The sequence below is a fragment of the Pantherophis guttatus genome, chromosome 1 (genome assembly GCF_059756535.1).
Source record: "Pantherophis guttatus breed Tessera chromosome 1, ASM5975653v1, whole genome shotgun sequence".
Classification (NCBI taxonomy): domain Eukaryota; kingdom Metazoa; phylum Chordata; class Lepidosauria; order Squamata; family Colubridae; genus Pantherophis; species Pantherophis guttatus.
Genome location: NC_142063.1, coordinates 79046207 through 79064918, shown reverse-complemented (window position 1 = coordinate 79064918; position 18712 = coordinate 79046207). Strand labels below are relative to the sequence as shown.

The 18712-nt window shown below is 37.1% G+C and overlaps 1 protein-coding gene across 1 annotated transcript in view; it reads left to right on the top strand.

Annotated features, from left to right (window-relative positions):
* The window catches only part of CD82 (CD82 molecule), a 74102-nt gene that overhangs the window by 32204 nt on the left and 23186 nt on the right, over positions 1–18712 (top strand). Inside the window, exon 2 of the mRNA XM_034417411.3 lies at positions 3296–3382. Within this exon, the coding sequence (XP_034273302.1) occupies positions 3320–3382 (63 nt within the window). The 5' untranslated portion in view covers positions 3296–3319. The remainder of the gene's footprint in view (positions 1–3295; positions 3383–18712) is intronic.

The window sequence follows — 18712 nt, the reverse complement described above, 5'->3', positions numbered from 1 at the left end:
ATGACATTCCCAAGGGATTACTGGGGCAAGCAGATAACTTGTTTACTGACTTGAAAATTAGAACAAAATATGATTTTTTATTAACACAGGGAAAATAATCTTTCTGAATGGAAAATGAATGTGTGTATTTATGTGTGTGCACACACATACGAGCAATTAAAGGTTTCCAAAAATTTAGTTGGCAAGAAATGGTATTTCCCTTCTTGATTGGAATCCAGTTTTCACAGTAAAGGATGTAATTATAAGAAATGTGATGCTCCCATCATAAAAATAATTACTTTGAGAAAGGTAATGCCTTTGTGCAGTGGTTTCTCTGTTTAGTTTTCCCCCCCAAATTATGTGAATGTCTTATTTCTGCATGTAAGCATATATTTAATGAAGGCAAATATATACATTCCAGGATAATGTTGCAGGAATTTTGTGGAACACATTCTGGTAGAGAGAAGTTCTGTGAGCTCCAGCATGAGTCTGAAAGCATGGAAGACTAAACCTTTGGTCCAGGCAGCCAACCCAGATTGGATCCTGCAGTATACTGGACCCCTCATATGGGGGGGGGGCAACAATAATTTGTGTATAGAAGAGTAGTTGTGTTATAGGCTCTACCCCAGTAATATATCATGGTATTGTTCATTGGTGGATTGCAGGGGTGGGTTCTACTTATCTTTACTATTGGTTCATAACAGGGCCGCATGCACGCGCTCGCCCTCTTCTGTGCATGCACAGAAGCTTCCTGATGATGTCCGGGTCAGTGGGCAGAGCCTCCGGCCGGTTTTACTACCAGTTCTTACAAACCAGTCCAAACCGGGGGCAACCCACCACTGGTGGATTGATAATATCACAGATTCTGGGTGAGAAAGAGCAAGCTACCCAGAAAATAGCTAGCACCTGTGCTGTGTTGTCCTGTCTCTTTAAGCCTTTCCCCAGTTAGCAGGACAATGTGCTGTGCTGAGAGAACTTGGTATGTGAAAAAGAGGAGAGGCAAGGAGGTGTTTGTGTATGGAAGTAAAACAGCTAGAAAGAGATAATTTTCTCTAGTAAAACTCACAAGGAGTAGGAATAATAGTCCTCATGAGAAGTAGTTGGAGTAGCAGTAGTAGTAGTAGTGGGCAAGAGTGGAGTAGGGATAAGTAGTGACTGTAGCTGTGAATGCTTGTTTGTGTAGGTTGTCTAGCGACCTGTGTTGTTGTTGGCTCTTTTGGGCATGGAATCAGTAAATTGAATATAGTTAAAAGAACATGTGACTTTCTAGTGATATAGATTTCTGATGTTCTTTCAATAATTTAGAGCTAAAGATAATATAGTTTGTTAAAGAGACACAATGATTTAATTCTGTTTAGGAAAGTTTCAGATTATAGCTTGAGTTGAATTCGGTCTATGGACAGATGCTTATACCAATTTTTGTGCATGAAGTCCAAAGTTGGCCTTTTGCACTTGTAATATTGTGCATGTTGCAGGACATGATAGCTGGGCATTAACAGGTGAATGTTAAACATGCGAAACAGGAATTTGGACTAATAATGCAGCGCTAATAGTTTGCTGTAGCTTTGTCTGATGGATTTCCCTGGGGTTCGTGAGGATCTATTCAGCAGAGGCTTTTGAAATTCTTTTATTTTTTTTTCCATTGAAAAAACCTGGAAATTTCCTCAGACCCTTCCCTCTCTTTCCCACAGTATCTTTTTACACTTCTTTCAGTAGACTATTTGGAAGCCGAGACGGTGTAAGAAGAAAGAGGTGGAGCAGCAAAACATGCTATGGGTTTGGTCTTATTGATGTATGTTTTCTAAAAAGAAGGCTAGCTGGGTTTATATTACAAAATCGGAATGAATAGATTGTGAATGTGCATCCTCCGACCTACTGGAAAAACATCTAATGTTTTTCTAATGAAGCCCAAATGAACAAGATGTGCATGATAGTGTGAACTCCAAGTATTGAGTTAAATATATTCAGAAACCCTACATTTAGCGTCCTAAACAAAATAACCTATTATACCATCTTCTATGGGAGACCATTTTGATGCCCAACCTTGCAGCCTCCAGATATGTTGGAACTTCAATTCCCAGAATTCCAAGTTGTTGTAACTGCTGGTTAGAAACTCTGGGAGCTTAAGGTTTTTGCTGAAGGGTGTTCACTTGGAAGAGCATTCTTGAATGTGGCATTTGCAAACTTCACTTGAATTTTGCTCAAGCAGTATCTTGAGTGGATGCCCAGCTCCCAACCGAATTCTGCTTGTATAAATAGCAGTTATACTTACATTACTAAAATACATGGGACAATTACTTTTTTGCAATGTGCATATAATTTAAACTTAAGAAAATGTTTCCAAAGTTCTCTTCCTTCCCCTCCCCTTATTTATCTTGGAAAGAAGAAGAGCTGTTTCTGAAATGCTTAAGATAGAAAATAGCAATTTTAGAAAACAGGCTGACCATACCCTACAGCGTCTTATCTGCATTCATGCTTCACTCAGCTACTCTCAGTAACGTGTTTCCGTTTGTTTATCCTGCTTTAACATTTTCCTCCTTAATATGGAATATAATACATAATATGTAATATAGCATATAAGATAATGTGTAAGATAATATAATGTGCTAGTGCCTGGGGAGAAAGATGTTCCAATTCCATTCTGATCTTGGTATTGACCTAAATAACCTAACAGGATTAGAAGCAGGTTTTAGACTGGAGCATAATATCTGGCTTTATTCCACTATCCTTTGCTGAATTGTTATCTCACACAAGGAAGCTCTGAGCTGATCTGCTGCAGGTTGAAGGGCTAGCTGCTCTTAAGACTGTCATGTTTTATTTCCTGTTGCATTGTTGTGGAAGGTCATTAAGGATGTTGTCAGATTCTAGTTGCTCAATACGGGTCATGAGAATTGCCAGCTGATTTCCTATTTTAACAGCTATGGAAAAGGTAAGTTTTTGGTGAGTCATAGAAAGCGAAAGTCTCTGATGATTGACTAGATGAGACAAATACACATTGTCTCTATTCAGCATTGGTCTCTAACTTTGAAATATCAACACAAACTAAGGCATATTGCACAGCTGTTTCATTTCTGTTTGTGTATGGTTGGAAGGGATTTCTTTCTTTTTTGAGTTCCGAGCTCAAATTTTGAATAGGAGGAACATAACATTTCCTTTTAACAGATCAAACCATCGATTGGAAAAGAAATACCAAAAGGAAAAGACAATGTGAATCCTATGTTGAGTTAGTTGGCATATCTGGTATGCAAATAAGGGTGGGTGAGAAGAGCAGAATAATGTCAAGGATGGCTATTCATCTAGTTCTTTCTACTTCTAGATCTGAAGAAGAAGAAGAGGAAAGATGGCATCAGGCTGCTTGAAAGTCACAAAATATTTTCTTTTCCTCTTCAACCTCCTTTTCTTTGTAAGTATTTGCAGACAGAATCTGAATAAGCTGCTTTTAAATTTTAGCACAGAGAGGATTTATGCCAGGAGAAGTGAATCAGAAGGCCCTCCAGATGTTGCTGAAATACCCCTAGCTCATTTCTCACCATTGATGACACATAGTGAGTCTTCTGAGAGTCGTAGTTCAGCACCATTTGGTGGGCCGTAAGTTTTTTCTTCTCTTTCCTAGCCTAACAGCACAAGTAAATTATAAGACTTATTAGAAACAAGGGTTCCAGCTATGACAAATTCATTGCCAAAGGGCACAAACACAAGGCATAACCTGACTGTGATGTTTAATGATCATATGGGAGAAAATAAATACATTTATGTTCAGTTGAATGGAGGAATGTTTAGCAATATTGAAGGTATGGAGGGCTGGGTAACAATCTGGACATTAAGGTTTTTTTTCCCCCTTGAAAACATTAAAGAGGAATTAGACAACATGATGGTCTCTAAATGTTTAGGAAATAGCCTTAGTAACCATGGCCCAGCCACTAGGAGGAATAGTTAATGACTTCTGGGATCTTCAAACATTTAGGAGGGTATTAAAATGCTACTGTATTCAGAGATATTATTAACTGTAGTCAGGATACCGTCTTACCTGTAGGGTGTTTATTTTATGATGACCCATATAAAGGGCACATTGCAAATGAATAATAGAATACATAATAGAAACATTTTATGCAATCTAAGCTAATCAACTCTGTGAAGATACCTTTAATTGGGTTACAACAATGTAGACTGGATGATTAAATTTCATTAAGAACTTCAGACTTATTTAGCATTTTGGTATTATTGAAATCACCAAAATATTATGTTAATGGTCTTATTTCACAACTCAGTAACTTGTTAATTAGACGGAATAATGAATGCCTTACATTTTTCCCATAGAAAATAATTCTCAAAGGGAAAAAAACAGTGGCTAAAGACATGGTATTGATTGTGTATTATCTGTAAAGGTTTATGTGTTTTGTGTGTTGTACACTCTCCTTGACACACAGCCAAATTGGTGGCCAATGCATGTTAATCAAGCCCATTCTAAAACGATGTTCTGTTTTATGCAACTTCATTGCAGTGGCCAAGATGAGCAGTAAATCTATTTCTAGGGTAAAAATCAGGAAAAAAAAGACTAGACATAAAGGTCAACCATTCTTAAAGATGATGTCTTTGTCAAAGCTCTTTATGTCACCATTGTAGAGGGCCATATAGTTAACTGATAGATCTCTGCTGTTCTTGCAGTAAGCTAGTCACAAATATTGACAATTCCCTCTTTCACTCCCTCTTTAGATGTGTTCCTTTGACAAAAGCACTGGTACCTTGATTTTTTAATTAAGACATAAATTTATGCAAAGGGGCCACAGAATCTGAGGGTCTCCAAAAGCTTTTAAATTATGGTTCCAGCACTAATATTGGCTTGGTATGAAAAGTTTGGAGGAATCTTGTTATATTATTATTTGTTCACAAGAATATGTGAAGCTGCCACTTCTTTAGCTGATATTGGCCTTCAAAAGCATTGAGTTTTTCTCAAGAACCTGGAATGTCATACTATATCGGCATAATATATGTGCAATTCAAGCAGAGTGGCTGTTTGCAATTGACAGATACAAATTTTGTCAATGCGCAGGTTTTCTAAGTGCCATCCAGGATTTTTTGCTATGGCATTTAGCATGCCAAAACCACTGGGACCACCATTGCAAGTTTATGCCATAATCTTTCAATTTTTAGATCTTATTACTCTGTGATCATCTCAAATTCTTTGCCTTCTATTGTACTATTCCCTGGTATTGCCATATCAATTACCCCCTTTTTTTTTCAGCCACAGTTATATCTGATGCATTATGAATCAAGACTATCAATCTGTTTTCACAAATCCTACAATATTTTAACCCCCTTGTTTTCTGCTACTATTTCCAACTCTGTGTTCAGTTTTTCATTGCTGGTGCATGATAATTTTTACAGATGTTCCAGGGAATAATTTTGGTGACTGTGTTATGTGGATTTTATAATCAATTTATGTATATTATTATTATTACCATATTCCTGCTGCAGAAGACTACCAATCAAATACTACCCCACACTGTGGATTTAAAACTTATTATTTCTACAGTATTTTAGCTATTTAAAAGTTGAGTATATTCCAAAAAAGATTTTATAACCCATGCTTTCTCTCCTGGCTGTTTATAAGAACAAAATGTGTTAAATTATCTTTTAAATGATAATAAAGGATAAAGATAATAAAGAAATGAAGATGCTGGCAAGCCTATTTGAAACCTCCAAGTACAGGAAAAACTGTTAGAGAAAGCTATTTTGTATGTTTTATTTCTAGCTTTACTTTTTATTTTTATTTATTTCACCAAGATTCAGGTGAGTTATTTTATCTAGATTACATTTTTGCATTTGTCTAATGATAAAACATGGTGAATCAGAATCTGGAAATAAAAATAAGATGTGAAATGTATATTGTTTCTAATTTGTTGATATTTTTGCATTAATAGCTGGATTGAGACCTATATCTATTCTGCTAGTTAGGAGTAGTAAGATATTTTCATTTTTTTTTATCATTGTACACCATATTAGAAATTATCAACATTAAACTATTTTTATTGAGATGAAACGCATGCCTCATATTTCAGAAAGCATCAACATATTGAAGTAGTTCCTCTGCTTGTTTCTTTTCATCTGTTCAGTCACATCCAACTTTCAGAGATTTTATAGATTATTCTAAATTCTTTCCAATATTTTACAACTTTATTTAATATTTCTAGGTTTAAAGCAGTATTTTGCTTGATGAAACCTCTCAAGGATGTTATTTGCTGGTCTTGCTTTGTAGTTTCTTCAACTGTTCCTAGCATAATTGATTTTTCTAAGGAATTCAAATATATGATATGATCAAAATTAGCTTGGTAATCTTAGCTTCTAGTGATATTTCTGGTTCAACTTGGTCTTCTTGTTCATCATTTTTCCTGTCCAAGGGATGTAGATAATCATCTCCAAACCCATAATTTGAGGGAGTCATTTTCCCCCCCAATCTACTTTTCTTATTATCCAAACTGTGTTTTGCAACTGTAGGTAGTTATAGGAAAAATGATAGTGTTCATTATTCTGCATTTGGTATCAAAACATTGCTTTTTGAAATCATTTCCATGATAGTCATTGCAGTGCTCCCATTGTTTAACTTTGGGGTCTTTGTTTATTCAGTTTTGGTCCCGAGGAAAATAAAGTCCTGGACTGATAAATTTTCATACTGATTTTTATCTTCCAGTTATCACCACAACTATATTGTTTTTGATGTTCAGAAGCAATCTTGGTTTTTTAATTTCTGCTTTCACTTTTATACTATATTCAGTTTTACAGTATAGCAATGTTATCTGGATATCTTAGATGCTTTTATTTCAATTTTCAATTCATCTAAATTAAAGTTCTTCAAAACTGCCTCAATATATAAATTTAATAGAAAAACCGATAGAATACTAGAAGTGAATCAAGTGTTTTGGAATGACCCTTTCTTTAAGGTATTTCCATAACTCTTCATATGCAGTGCAATGAACAGTTTTACCGTAGTTGATGAAGGATATATATACATAATTTTGAAATTTACATGCATGTTCCGTGAAATCTAATTTTATTATTTTTCTAGTTTTAGGTTAAACTTCTGCATTTAGCCGTTTTGCTTCATCTCTATTGCCCATAATTTTAGATTTCTTTTTGGTTCAGTGATTTGGATAGTTTCCTCTGCTCCCTATTTATTTCCTTGTTTTCAGTTTTTTAAATGTGCAAATGTTATATGCAACATGTTTCTGAACTGATTTATTGAGCTGGTTTATTTATGTTTTTCATTTTTTCCTTTCTCCTATTTGGTGGTTCTTCCATGGAATTAAGCAAATTGATATTGTTTCTTAATTTCAACTGAACATAATTTTTTTTTCATATCATATTTCCTGGGTGTTCAAATTTGAACCTGAAACAGACTTTGGCTACAAATAGTTGTGGTCCAAACCACAGTCTGCAGCAAAAGTAAAGAAATATGTTTTTTTCCCCACTGTTGGCTGTGTAAGATATAATCGGTTTGGTTGTAGTACAGTCCATTTTGAGATGCCATATATTCAAGTGACATTCATCAATTTTGGTGTTGGACTCTTCCATAATGAATACTATATATATATTTTGGCACTTGGTGTAGCACTTCATGAATGTCAGCACAGAACTGTTTTATTTCTTCTTCAAATGTACCTGTTGTTCCTGCATAGATTTTGGAAATTGTGACATTTGGCTGTATATCTTGGACAAAACAACCTGTGACCCATTGGGTCACCCTTTTAGAGATATTTCCTTACTTAAACAAACAAACAGAGTGATTGTTGCTGTTTTGGTTTTAAAATTAAAGAAAATGAACCCATCATTTTATTAAAGAAGAAAGATCTGTAGCAAGACAAATATAGATGCTTCTTGTTTAACAAAGGATGCTTTTGATGACAACAGTTGTGATTGATCTGCCACATACAGCTGACTATGCTGAAACAATGGTTTCTCCAGATAAATCATTCTCCATGGTTTGTTCTCCCTCTTTATATATAGTGACAGCAAAGCATGACTGTGTTCAGAACTGTGTCCACTGAAGAGGAACATCTTCGCCTTCTGATGAATTGAGTGTAATTGTTGGAATCATGACATTGTCATTTTTTGCATGCATCAAAATTTATCTTTGCTACAATGACATTACTGTGGAGTTCTTCCACAATCATCACATTTCCAACTCTTGGAAGGTTCCTTATTAAATTTGTTATTAAAATGGCAAAGAGATTATATCTTCCATGCTGTGGAAAATGAGTAGAGTTAGCTCCTTCACTTTTTTTTTTATTTGATTTATATGCCGCCCTTCTCCGGAGACTCAGGGCAGCTTACAATGCGTTAAGCAATAGCCTTCATACTTTTGTATATTTATACAAAGTCAGCTTATTGCCCCCACAAACTGGGTCCTCATTTCACCTACTTAGAAAGGATGGAAAGCTGAGTCAACCTTGAGCCTTGGAGAGATTCGAACCAGCAGTAAATTGCAGGCAGCTGTGTTAATAACAGGGTGCATAGACCACTGTACTATCAAGGCTCTTGAGAGAGAGCATTAAAGGAACAATATTATTTCATCATTCCAGGGAAGCAGCTAATGGATGGGCGTCAAACTCGTGTCATCATGGCAGCATCATGTGATGTAGCAGGACTTTTTTTCCCTTCCCTTTTTTTCCTGGCCAGTGTGTGACACATCCGCTCTGTGTTTGACAGCCCTGAGCTAATGCATGTGGATGATTTTTATCCTCATTTCATTGAGGGGAACCATGATAGAGTTCTCTAAAAACAGTTCTACAGGATTGTCAAATGTGGTAGATGAAATTTACACATTCTTCCATATGTTTTGCTGACAGTACCATATCTTCAGGTAGTCCTATTTAATCATTTTGATTTTTCTGAATTTTGTCTTTTCCAACATCCAGTAAGAACTCTGAATTTTTATCTTCCTTTTCCCTGATTCTACCACATGTTTCCCTTCAATTGAAACTTGACAAAACATCTCCATAAGTATGATTTTTTAATGCCTGAATTCTCCACATCAGCACCATTTCCTCATTTTACAACTGGTAAAGGTTGATGAAAATTGTAACAGCAAATGGTTAATATTCTCCCAAAGTCCTTTTTCTTGCCACATGTATCATGAAGACTCTGGTATGGTTTCAAAGCCCTCCCTCTTAACCATGGAGCTGTCATCCTAGACAAGAAGTCTAACACGTCGAAGCAAATTTGCAGCATTGGAGTTTTCTTCTCCCAATCCTCCTTCATTCCCATCTCCTGTTAGTCCAAGTATAGAAGCTTGGAATATCCACATAATACAGTGTTTTTGTAAAAGCGTGGTCGTTCACCAATATCATCATTCTGTTGCACAGTGGCATTATCTTGAAAGAATATTGATTCTGTTTTGGAAGGTGTGCTTGAACAATGGCTGGTTCCCTCTTGTGAATTCGAAATCCAAATATTGATGCAACGGTTTCAGAGGGCCCACTAAATCTGCCTATCAAGTACTGTGTGATTTCATTTTCTCTGCTCAGTGCAAACATTGCCTGATCTCTCCCTGTGTGGTATACTTGATGATATACTTGATGGATTTGACAGATGATCATATTTCTACATTGAGATGAAAAGGGACCTCTTCAATAGTTGTACATTATAGGGTACCAGTCATTGAGAAGGGTAGTTCAACCCTGTCATCCTGCTTGATGTCCTTCAAATCCTCCCATTTCTGAAGACTGTCTGCTGCAGACTGGATATGAATCATCACCACACCTTGTAAGCTCATTGAACGCTTTGAGGTAACCTCTTACTACATATACCGTGTTTTCAACATGCTGAGTTTCTGCTGCAAAGTGGACTATTGATCATAATGCTGGATAGAGAAAAGAGAGGCAGGATAAACTTTGTTAGAGTGAGAGTAGTAAGGTTTAGTCCAACAAGATTCTATCTATTGTATAAGCAAACAAAGAACTGAACTCTGGCTGAATTGTTCCATGTCAGGGGTTCCCAACATCTGGGCTGTGGCTCACTGTCAGGCTGTGACCTGTTTGGAACTGGGCAGCATGAGTGGCTGGCCAGTATGCATGCATATATGTGTGCCAGCCTGCCACTTGCGCGACCCACTTCCCCTCTTCCTCTCGTCAGGCTGCCAAGCCATAAAGGTTGGGGACCGCTGTTCTACGTCATTCTTGGGCTTAGCCTGCATATATGTGATGAGTCAATTCCCCACTGCTGGGTGAGGGAGGGAGGGGGAATTGCAAGACTGCCTGGGAAATTGCCAAAAGGGATATCATGTGACTTCTGCAACAGCACTGAAGCAACCACAATTTTCCCAAATTGCATTCACTCAAGAGTCATGGATTCTAGATTTTGAACACATGCTGTAATTTAGCCCATTTGAGGTATCGTGGTTCAAAACGTGTTGCCCTATTTTGCATTGTTTGCCCAAGTAAACATGCTAATGAAAACATTAGTGATATATAGATTCAAAGATTCATTGTTCTACCTTGTGCTGCTCAGAATCGTTTGATTCATTTGAGAGTTTTCTTTTGCACTGCCAGTTCCATTCCATTCCTTTTGATATTGTCATTTCCAGAATAGCGTAAACTTACCTAACTGAACATAAATATTTTCAAATGCTGATGTTATTAATGCCAAAATGTGTATGTTTGCTCCATGTCATTTCTTTCTTGCTTGCTGATATCCAGGTTCCCAGGCTTCATACATTCCATGTTCTAGCCCTGTTTGCTTTTTTCCCAGCATGATTTCTTTTGCCATAGGTTTCATCCACTGTGACACTCAAGCAGAGGAACCTTTTCTGCATTATTATTCTTTATCTTACTTGTACATGCTTAGTCTGTGCTGCTCTATAAACCTTATTCTTGATTATATAGATTAATGGGGGGATGAAAGTAAGTGTCCTTATACCATAAATCTCCACTAATCTATGCAAAGGCCTAGTCATTATCTATTGAAATTCAGCCAGAAAATGTGCTAACATTTCTAGACAGTATAAAACCTTTTCTCCATATAATCCCAGGTGAAATAAGAGTTATCTCACAGTTTTATAGTCTCTTGGATTTTCCCACACTTTAAGGAGTACCTGATCTTAACTCTTTCCCCCCAAATCTATGGATGTCCTTTCATCTTTTTTCCCCTGTGACAGTCATTATTTAAGGGCTCTAATTGTTTGACTGCACCTATCATCTACCCTGATTATCTGTTTTCCCACCAGCAGCATAAATGTTAACACAACAGCATGGCAAGTGCTGTGTTTAAGTTACTGGCAAACAACCTCTTGATCGCATTGCTGCAGTATGACTTGCTAAGCATTTGGTTCTTACTTTTCCTTAAATATTGTTGAATACAGTCAAGTATATTTTTAATTTTATAGATAACAAAATTCAAGCATATAAACTCCTTTATAAAGAATGCATATGTCTAACAAGGTTTTGTGAACATCATATTCAAAGGTCCCTAAAAATTAGGTATTTCAATTGGATCATTCAATGTTGGCCAGTATATTCAAATGTTAATCTCCTGTTTCTGGGAAGTCGAGAATGGCAGTATAATTGTCATAAGTTGCCTTTAAGACATGATTTTGAAGCGCTATGCTTGTGAGTTAATTGTATTTATAATGACAAGTGAGCCATATGTTGCCTTTCAAAATAATATATGATGAAGTGTTTGATAGTAGGATCAAAACTCTAGGCAGTATGACCTATTTTCCAACATCTATTTCTCAGTAAAGACATTTTCAGTTGCCTTTTATGGACATTCTGATTTCTCTTTCTCTTGCATTCTTCTTTTCCTCTTTCTCTGTTCATTCTTCTAGGTAAAGATTTCTCAAGTTTGGCAACATCTAGATCGGGGTGAGTTCTACTTACCTCCACTATCGGTTAGCAACATGAGCGCATGTGCATCTGTGCATGCACAGATCATTCATGATGACGTCCGGGCGGGTGGGCAGAGCCTCCCACTGCCATTACTACCAGTTCGCAAGAACCGGACCGAACCGGGAGCAACTCACCACTGATCTAGATGTTTTGATTTCAATTCCCAGAATTCTGAGCAATGGTGATGCCAACTGGGGAATTCTAGAAGTTGAAATCCATGTGTCTGGAAATTGCCATGCTTGGGAAACATTATTCTCAGTCAATGTAGTTTCAGATACTTGAAAAGCTTGAAAGGGCTGTAAAAATTCCATATGCCCAGAAATGGAAAGAAACCTTAAGTCCTACAATGGAGGAATGGATTGAAAAGATAATGGAACTGGTAAGGAAGGCGAACTTGACTGCACTAATTAGGGACAAGAATGTAAATAATTTTGTGGTTACTTGGAACCACTTCTGGGTTTTCTGCATGAAAAGGGGGATGGGGAATGAAATTTTGACTTTGGGTTTTGACAATTAAGTGAGTTACCACTATAGAAATGGCTAATAGTTGTTATTTGGTATAACTAAAAAGTTGATACTTTATTATGCATCTTATTGCATCAGAAAAAGTTGGAAGTTATTGTTTTTTGTTTCTTTATTTCTTTCTTCCCTCACCCTGTCTCTTCTATCCTCTTCCCTTCCTCTTTTTTCCATTGTTTTATTCCTATTTGTATTTTATATTAAGAAAAAAAGCTTTTAATAAAAATACATTCAAAAATGGTACGCTTCAAAGAAGGATTATTTATTTATTTATTTATTTATTTATTTATTTATTTATTTATTTATTTATTTATTTATTTATTAGATTTCTATACCGCCCTACTCCCGAAGGACTCAGGGCGGTGCACAGCCAAACAATAAAAACACATACAATACAAAATTTAAAAAATAGAATAAAATCAAATTAAATAATTTTGGCCCCGACAAATTTAAAACCCCACACTTTTAAAACCAATTTAAAATTGAATATATAAATACTAAAAGATATTTAAAATTTTAAAAATCTTTTATAAAAGGGGGGGAAAATTAGGCCAGGCCGGCCTGGTGAAATAGTAAGGTCTTTAAGGCGCGGCGGAAGGTGCGCAGATTTAAAATGGATCTTAACGGTTAATTTATTACAGGAAACGGCTAAAAAATAACGTAAAATGGTAGAAATCATAACATTTTAAAAAATTTATATGGCCGCCCAATTCCCAGTGATGAATAGAGGGACATAGCAAAATGAAAAATAAAGTGAGATTCCGATAGCATTTGGAGCTGGGGCACCTTCGTTGCAGAAGATGTTTGTGGTATTGAGACTTCACTTACAGTAGTGCTTTGAGTTTTGATCCTTTTCATCCATGTAATTGTACATCCCTTTTATAGGCTTAGTGCTGCCCCACAACTTTACTAAATCGCTAGGTAAAATGAGAGGTTTGCTTTCTCAAGTTGTGGATAACCTCTCCCTTTGCCACTTTCTAACTCTGGGCTATGTAGAGCTTGTCTACAATAAAATGTGCCCAGATAGTGCATCTGGCACACATCTGGAACTGCTTTTCAATTTGCTTTCTGGACTATTTCCCCGCTCCCCTCCTTTTGCTGTATGCTTTGTTGTTTTTAACTTCTGAGCAATCAGCATTCCATTTAAGGCTGCCAAGGACCAAAGGTCATTTATACATGGTTTTAGCATACAAAGGAAGACACTCTTTAAAGAAAAATTGTTACAAGGGGATAGGACTGAATTTGTGTCAGTAGGCGATGTAAAATTCATTGGATACCCATTTGAACTTGTCCTCAGACTAATGGACGACACAGCTAATTCCTGTACATAGCAAGCCTGGGTTCAGAAGCTCTTTAACAGAGTGTCCATTGTATTTATGTTTGCTTTCAAAGGATCATAATGCTTAGTTTGAGGAGTGTGTGTAATTGGAAGACTGAGTCTTCTTTGTCGTAGCTCTAGTCTGAGCTTCTCAGAATATGAGCACCGTTCTTATATCTTAAATGTCTTCTAGCATTGTTGGAATCTGTAATGCTATGCTAATAAACTCTAGCAATGGAAGACATAGGAATTAAAGCAAATCTGCAGCCAAAAATTATCTATATGACTACTGGATATTATGGATATTAGGTCAGGGACTAGCTGGGTGATATTAGGTCAAGGAGTAGCCTCCTTGAATATCCTGGGGATAAAAAGTGTGATGCAAAAGGAAATAAGTAAAATAATGTTTAGTTAGGTCATCTCTGTCAGAAAAAAACATGCTTATTTCTCCCTAGTTCATCATTATCCATAGGCATATGGCAGGAAAATGACATACACTGTGTTTAAGATATATACCTTAAATTAAATGTTACTGTAGGAAATAGGACATGAAGGTTGGGATGATCCATACATTCCTTTATAGGGCGTGAGGGACAAAACCAGCAAGTTATTTTCAGCATCCTATTTTGAGAACCAGAAGGACAGGTAATTCAGGTTTACTTGATGTTTGAAAATGTTTTGAATTTTGAAGCTTCAGGTGTCACATGATACCAATCTCTGTGGCAACTTTTTCATGACAAACAAGAAAAGGTGAAAGGCACTTCAAGGAACTTAAACTGAATGATCGAAGAGAAGAAGCTGTCAATCTACAATGGTCTACAGAAGAGCATTGTCTTCTGATAATCCCTGCTCGTGGTTGGGTTGCCACAGCACTTCAGCGAAGTAGATATTTTCAGTCTTTCCCTCCCAGCTTTCCCTTTCCCTTTGACTTTAGCTAGTGAAGCCAAGTATGTTCTCGGAGCTCTGTTGAGATGGCTCTGAACTGACAGGAGGTGGATCAAAGCTGTGTGGTTGAATAACTCCAGAGCTGAGCAGCAAAGTATTTTCCCACAGCATGCACAGAAGGAAGTGGGAAGTCTCTTGAGGACTGGCTGAAGAGGGAAACAAGTAGCAGGGAAGAAGAAGCTGAAGAAGAAGGGACGACTGGAATTCTTTCCATCAAGACTTTTCCACTGGTTAGACTATAGGAAGCAGCTAGTTTCTGGAGTTCCTCTCTTTGGCTCCTATCATGGCTCTACAATTTGCCTCAAGATTTGGAAATCTGGGCTTTCATCCCATTTGAAGGCATGCAGCCTATGGGAATCTGAACCAGAATCTTGTTGGTAATTAATGATGAACTAAATAAAGCTAGACATTTATTTGTGTGACACCTTAATGCAGGGATGTCAAACTCCCGGCCTGCAGGCCGGATGCGTCATACACTGGCCATACCCACGCCTGGTTTAGCGGATGGAAAAAAAGTCTGGATATATCACGTGATGCCGCCGTGACGACATGAGTTTGACACCCCTGCCTTAATAGGACAATGTTTTATTTTCTCAGTGATGAGATTTTATTGAGTTCACAGGCAAGTGTGCATAGGATTTATTTTTCCACCCGATGTTCAAGGAGGTATAATAAATAATAAGTAATAAATAACTTTATTGTCATTGTACGTGTATACACAGTATACCCATTCAACGAAATTGTATCTATGTGAACTACTCTTTTGTCTTGGAATTTGTAATGCTTATGGTCTAAGAAAGCCCCTCCTAATAAATTATACACATAACTGCTACCCATTGTGGAAGATTTAACAGGAAATCTACTAGATCAGATGGATATACCACTAGTGAGTTTCAGTGTTTAGTTTCTGGAAACCACACCTTGTCTACTGGTCATTGTGATGCAGCTAAGATATGACCATTTACTCAGTCCATTGCTTTTTGAGTTAGTATGTCCTCAAGGCTACCCAAGACATAGTTATAATAAAAAAAACTTGTTTCACATAATCTGGTATAATCAATATTATCTATCCATAGTTCTGGAAATATGAGTCATGAGCAATTACTTTTATAAAAAGCCTCTTGACCATTTAGCTTCTAAACTGAAGGCTGCAGGCCTGGCTAGCAGTCTCCGCTGTACACATGAAGCATCCTGCACATGTCCCAAAGTACAGTTTATATTATCTGGAGTAGCATATGGGCACAAGGAACAGACTCTGGAGGACTTGCCAGAATGTTATTTATGAATGTGTAACTCATTTCACTCAACAGTACTGCAAGTGGTGTACAAACACAATCTTGGCAACCAGAGCAATAACAGCATCCAAGTCGTTTCAGAACCACAGCTGGAAAGAACTCAGTCTCTGCATTTTAAAGTGTTGTTGGCACACTGCAATATTAAAAGAAGATTGCTGTTCATATTTCATATAGTGTTTCTGGGATAACTATATCTGGGCTGTAAAAACTCTTACAGTCAGTAGATCCGACAAACAAGATAAAGAGCACTCTCTTTGCTGTCATGTAATAGTCATCCAGATTTTTGCAATCCACATATAATAGCTCTACTTTGCCACGCAGTGAATCAGTGTATTCAACGCTGCACTCGTTCCTCCTTTTTCCTCTCTTGCTGTTAGTGTTTTAGTTCATAAGCTTTTCCTGAACACGATACTGTGTTTCATTAAAGGAACAATACTTCTTGAAATTGTTCTGCCCATTGCAAAATTAAGGCTGTTCTATTTTTCTCAATTCGTAGCTGTGAGAGGTTTTTTAAGGCTTTTTAAGTCATGAATTTGTCCCACTACATATATCATTGCATGCATGTTTTCATATTTAAATGCTGGTACAGCTTTTTTTTTTTATGCTACATTTTTTTGCTCAGAAATTAGTTGTTCTTTCCAGAGAGGAAACATTCCCACCCAGCTGTTAAAAAAAAATATAATCCTCTGCTATAATTTAACTAGTCACTTATTTTCCTTTTGTAAAATATAGTAGTCATGTGTTTTTCCCAAATCCTGAATAATTTCCATGATGTGGTCAAAATTGTATGATGAAGGCACAAGATACAAATGTGGTTACCTCAAATTTTGTGTTAACATACTTTATGGGGGGAAAATGGGGTGGGTGGACAGTAAGAGGGCTAGGAGAGGTAAATAGAAAATCTGGATGGACCAAAAGAGAGAAGCTTTTAAGATTGCAGACCACAGCATTGTGTTGATGGTCCAATTTATACAGGTAGTCTTCAACGTATAACCACAATTGAGCCCAGAGGTTATGTTGCTAAGTGAGAAATTTGTAAAGTGAGTTTTGTCCCATTTTATGACTTTTCTTGCCACATTTGTTAAGTGAATCATTTGTTAAGTGCAGTTGTTAAATTAGTAATATGATTGTTAAGTGAATCTGGCTTCCCCATTGACTTTGCTTGTCAGAAGATGGTCTGCAAAAGATGGTCACATGACCCTGGGACACTACAACTGTCAAATATGAACTAGATGTCAAGCATCCAAATGCAAATCACATGACCATGGGGATGCTGCAACGGGCATAAGTGTGAAAAATGGTCATAAGTCACTTTTGTAACTTCAAATGGTCACTAAATAAACTATTGTAAGTCAAGGACCACCTTGCCAGTTGCTTCAGTAGCAACTTATATTACATTGTGCATTTTACTTTCTTTCTCTTGCTTGGCAACAAACAGCCCTCTAGGAATGTAATGCAGCAGAGGTTCTTACTTGTGTCCAAAACAGTTAATTTAGTTACTGCTCAAGGATTGTAGCTCAAATGACCATAACTGCAGTACCATGTCTTGTGGGCAAGTTTTCTACCGTGTTTTCCCCAAAATAAGACCCTGTCTTATATATTTTTGAACACCGAAATAAGCGCTTGGCCTTATTTTTGGGGAGGTCTTATTATTTTGGGGTGCGTGGAGGAAACGAGGAAATGGCAAGGACTGGCTGCGCATGCATTTAAATATTTTCGGGGGGGGTATTTTAGTGCATGCGCTCAAAAGCCCGATTGGGCTTATTATCAGGGGATGTCTTATTTTAGGGCAAACAGGGTAACAGTGAAAAATTTCTCATTTGGAATTTTGCAATCCCCAGAGTGGAGTCTCCTTATCATGGGAATAAGGAAGGAGAGCAAGAATTTGGGAATCCAGGCTGGAGGAGTAAAAAGGATCAGGGTACACTTTTCTTTTGGTTTCTGTTGAGATGGATCCTTTCTGACATCTCACGGAATGCAACGGCACTCTTGTGCTATTAATTTTGTCAAATCTATTAAAGACAAGATCCCTTTTTTTCCCCTTTACTGTTCCTTCTAAGAAACAATTTGCAAAATCCTAATGCTCCTATTATTTAATCATAAAATAAACCCTGGAATACAATTTAACAGTTGTCAGTTTTGATATCATTCATCCCCTATACAGAGGAGTTGTAATGCAAAGGAATCCTGAGTTTTATCTTCTAGAGAAGGAATTGGGACTCCTCCATTGTTAAGGTCTCTTTTGTCTTGCACAGCTGAACTCTGTTTTGACATAGAAGTCTACAGAATTGTCCACATTTATTTATCCATCCCCAGGAATGTTTTGCGATTAGCTGAGCAAAAATGGATTATAGCAGCATAATAATTGCTGCCCTGTTCTCAACTGGTGCTGATGGCAACTTCTGATGATGGGTGGAGATTGCCAGCTGGCAGCCATTTACAGCACACTGCTGCACTGCAGTGTGTTTGCAACCTGCTTGCCAAGACGTGGCCCTGTGCCACCGGATTTACTGCTGGTATGACTGTTGTATGATTTGTTGCCTCATTGAATTTGGTTGGTAGGTAAATATTTAGCGTACATATCCTTTGTAAGGGATTGCAGAGCTGCTTCCTGTTTCTATACAATTACACACGGAGGGCCTTGTTTAGTCCTCCTTTAGCTGTTTCCTTGTATTCTTATCATTCATACGAAGGGTGTAGCTCCATTGTGTACTTTATTATAAGCATAGTAATTGGTCTGAGATTTAATGACATGCTAGAAAGAGAAGGGATGTTTG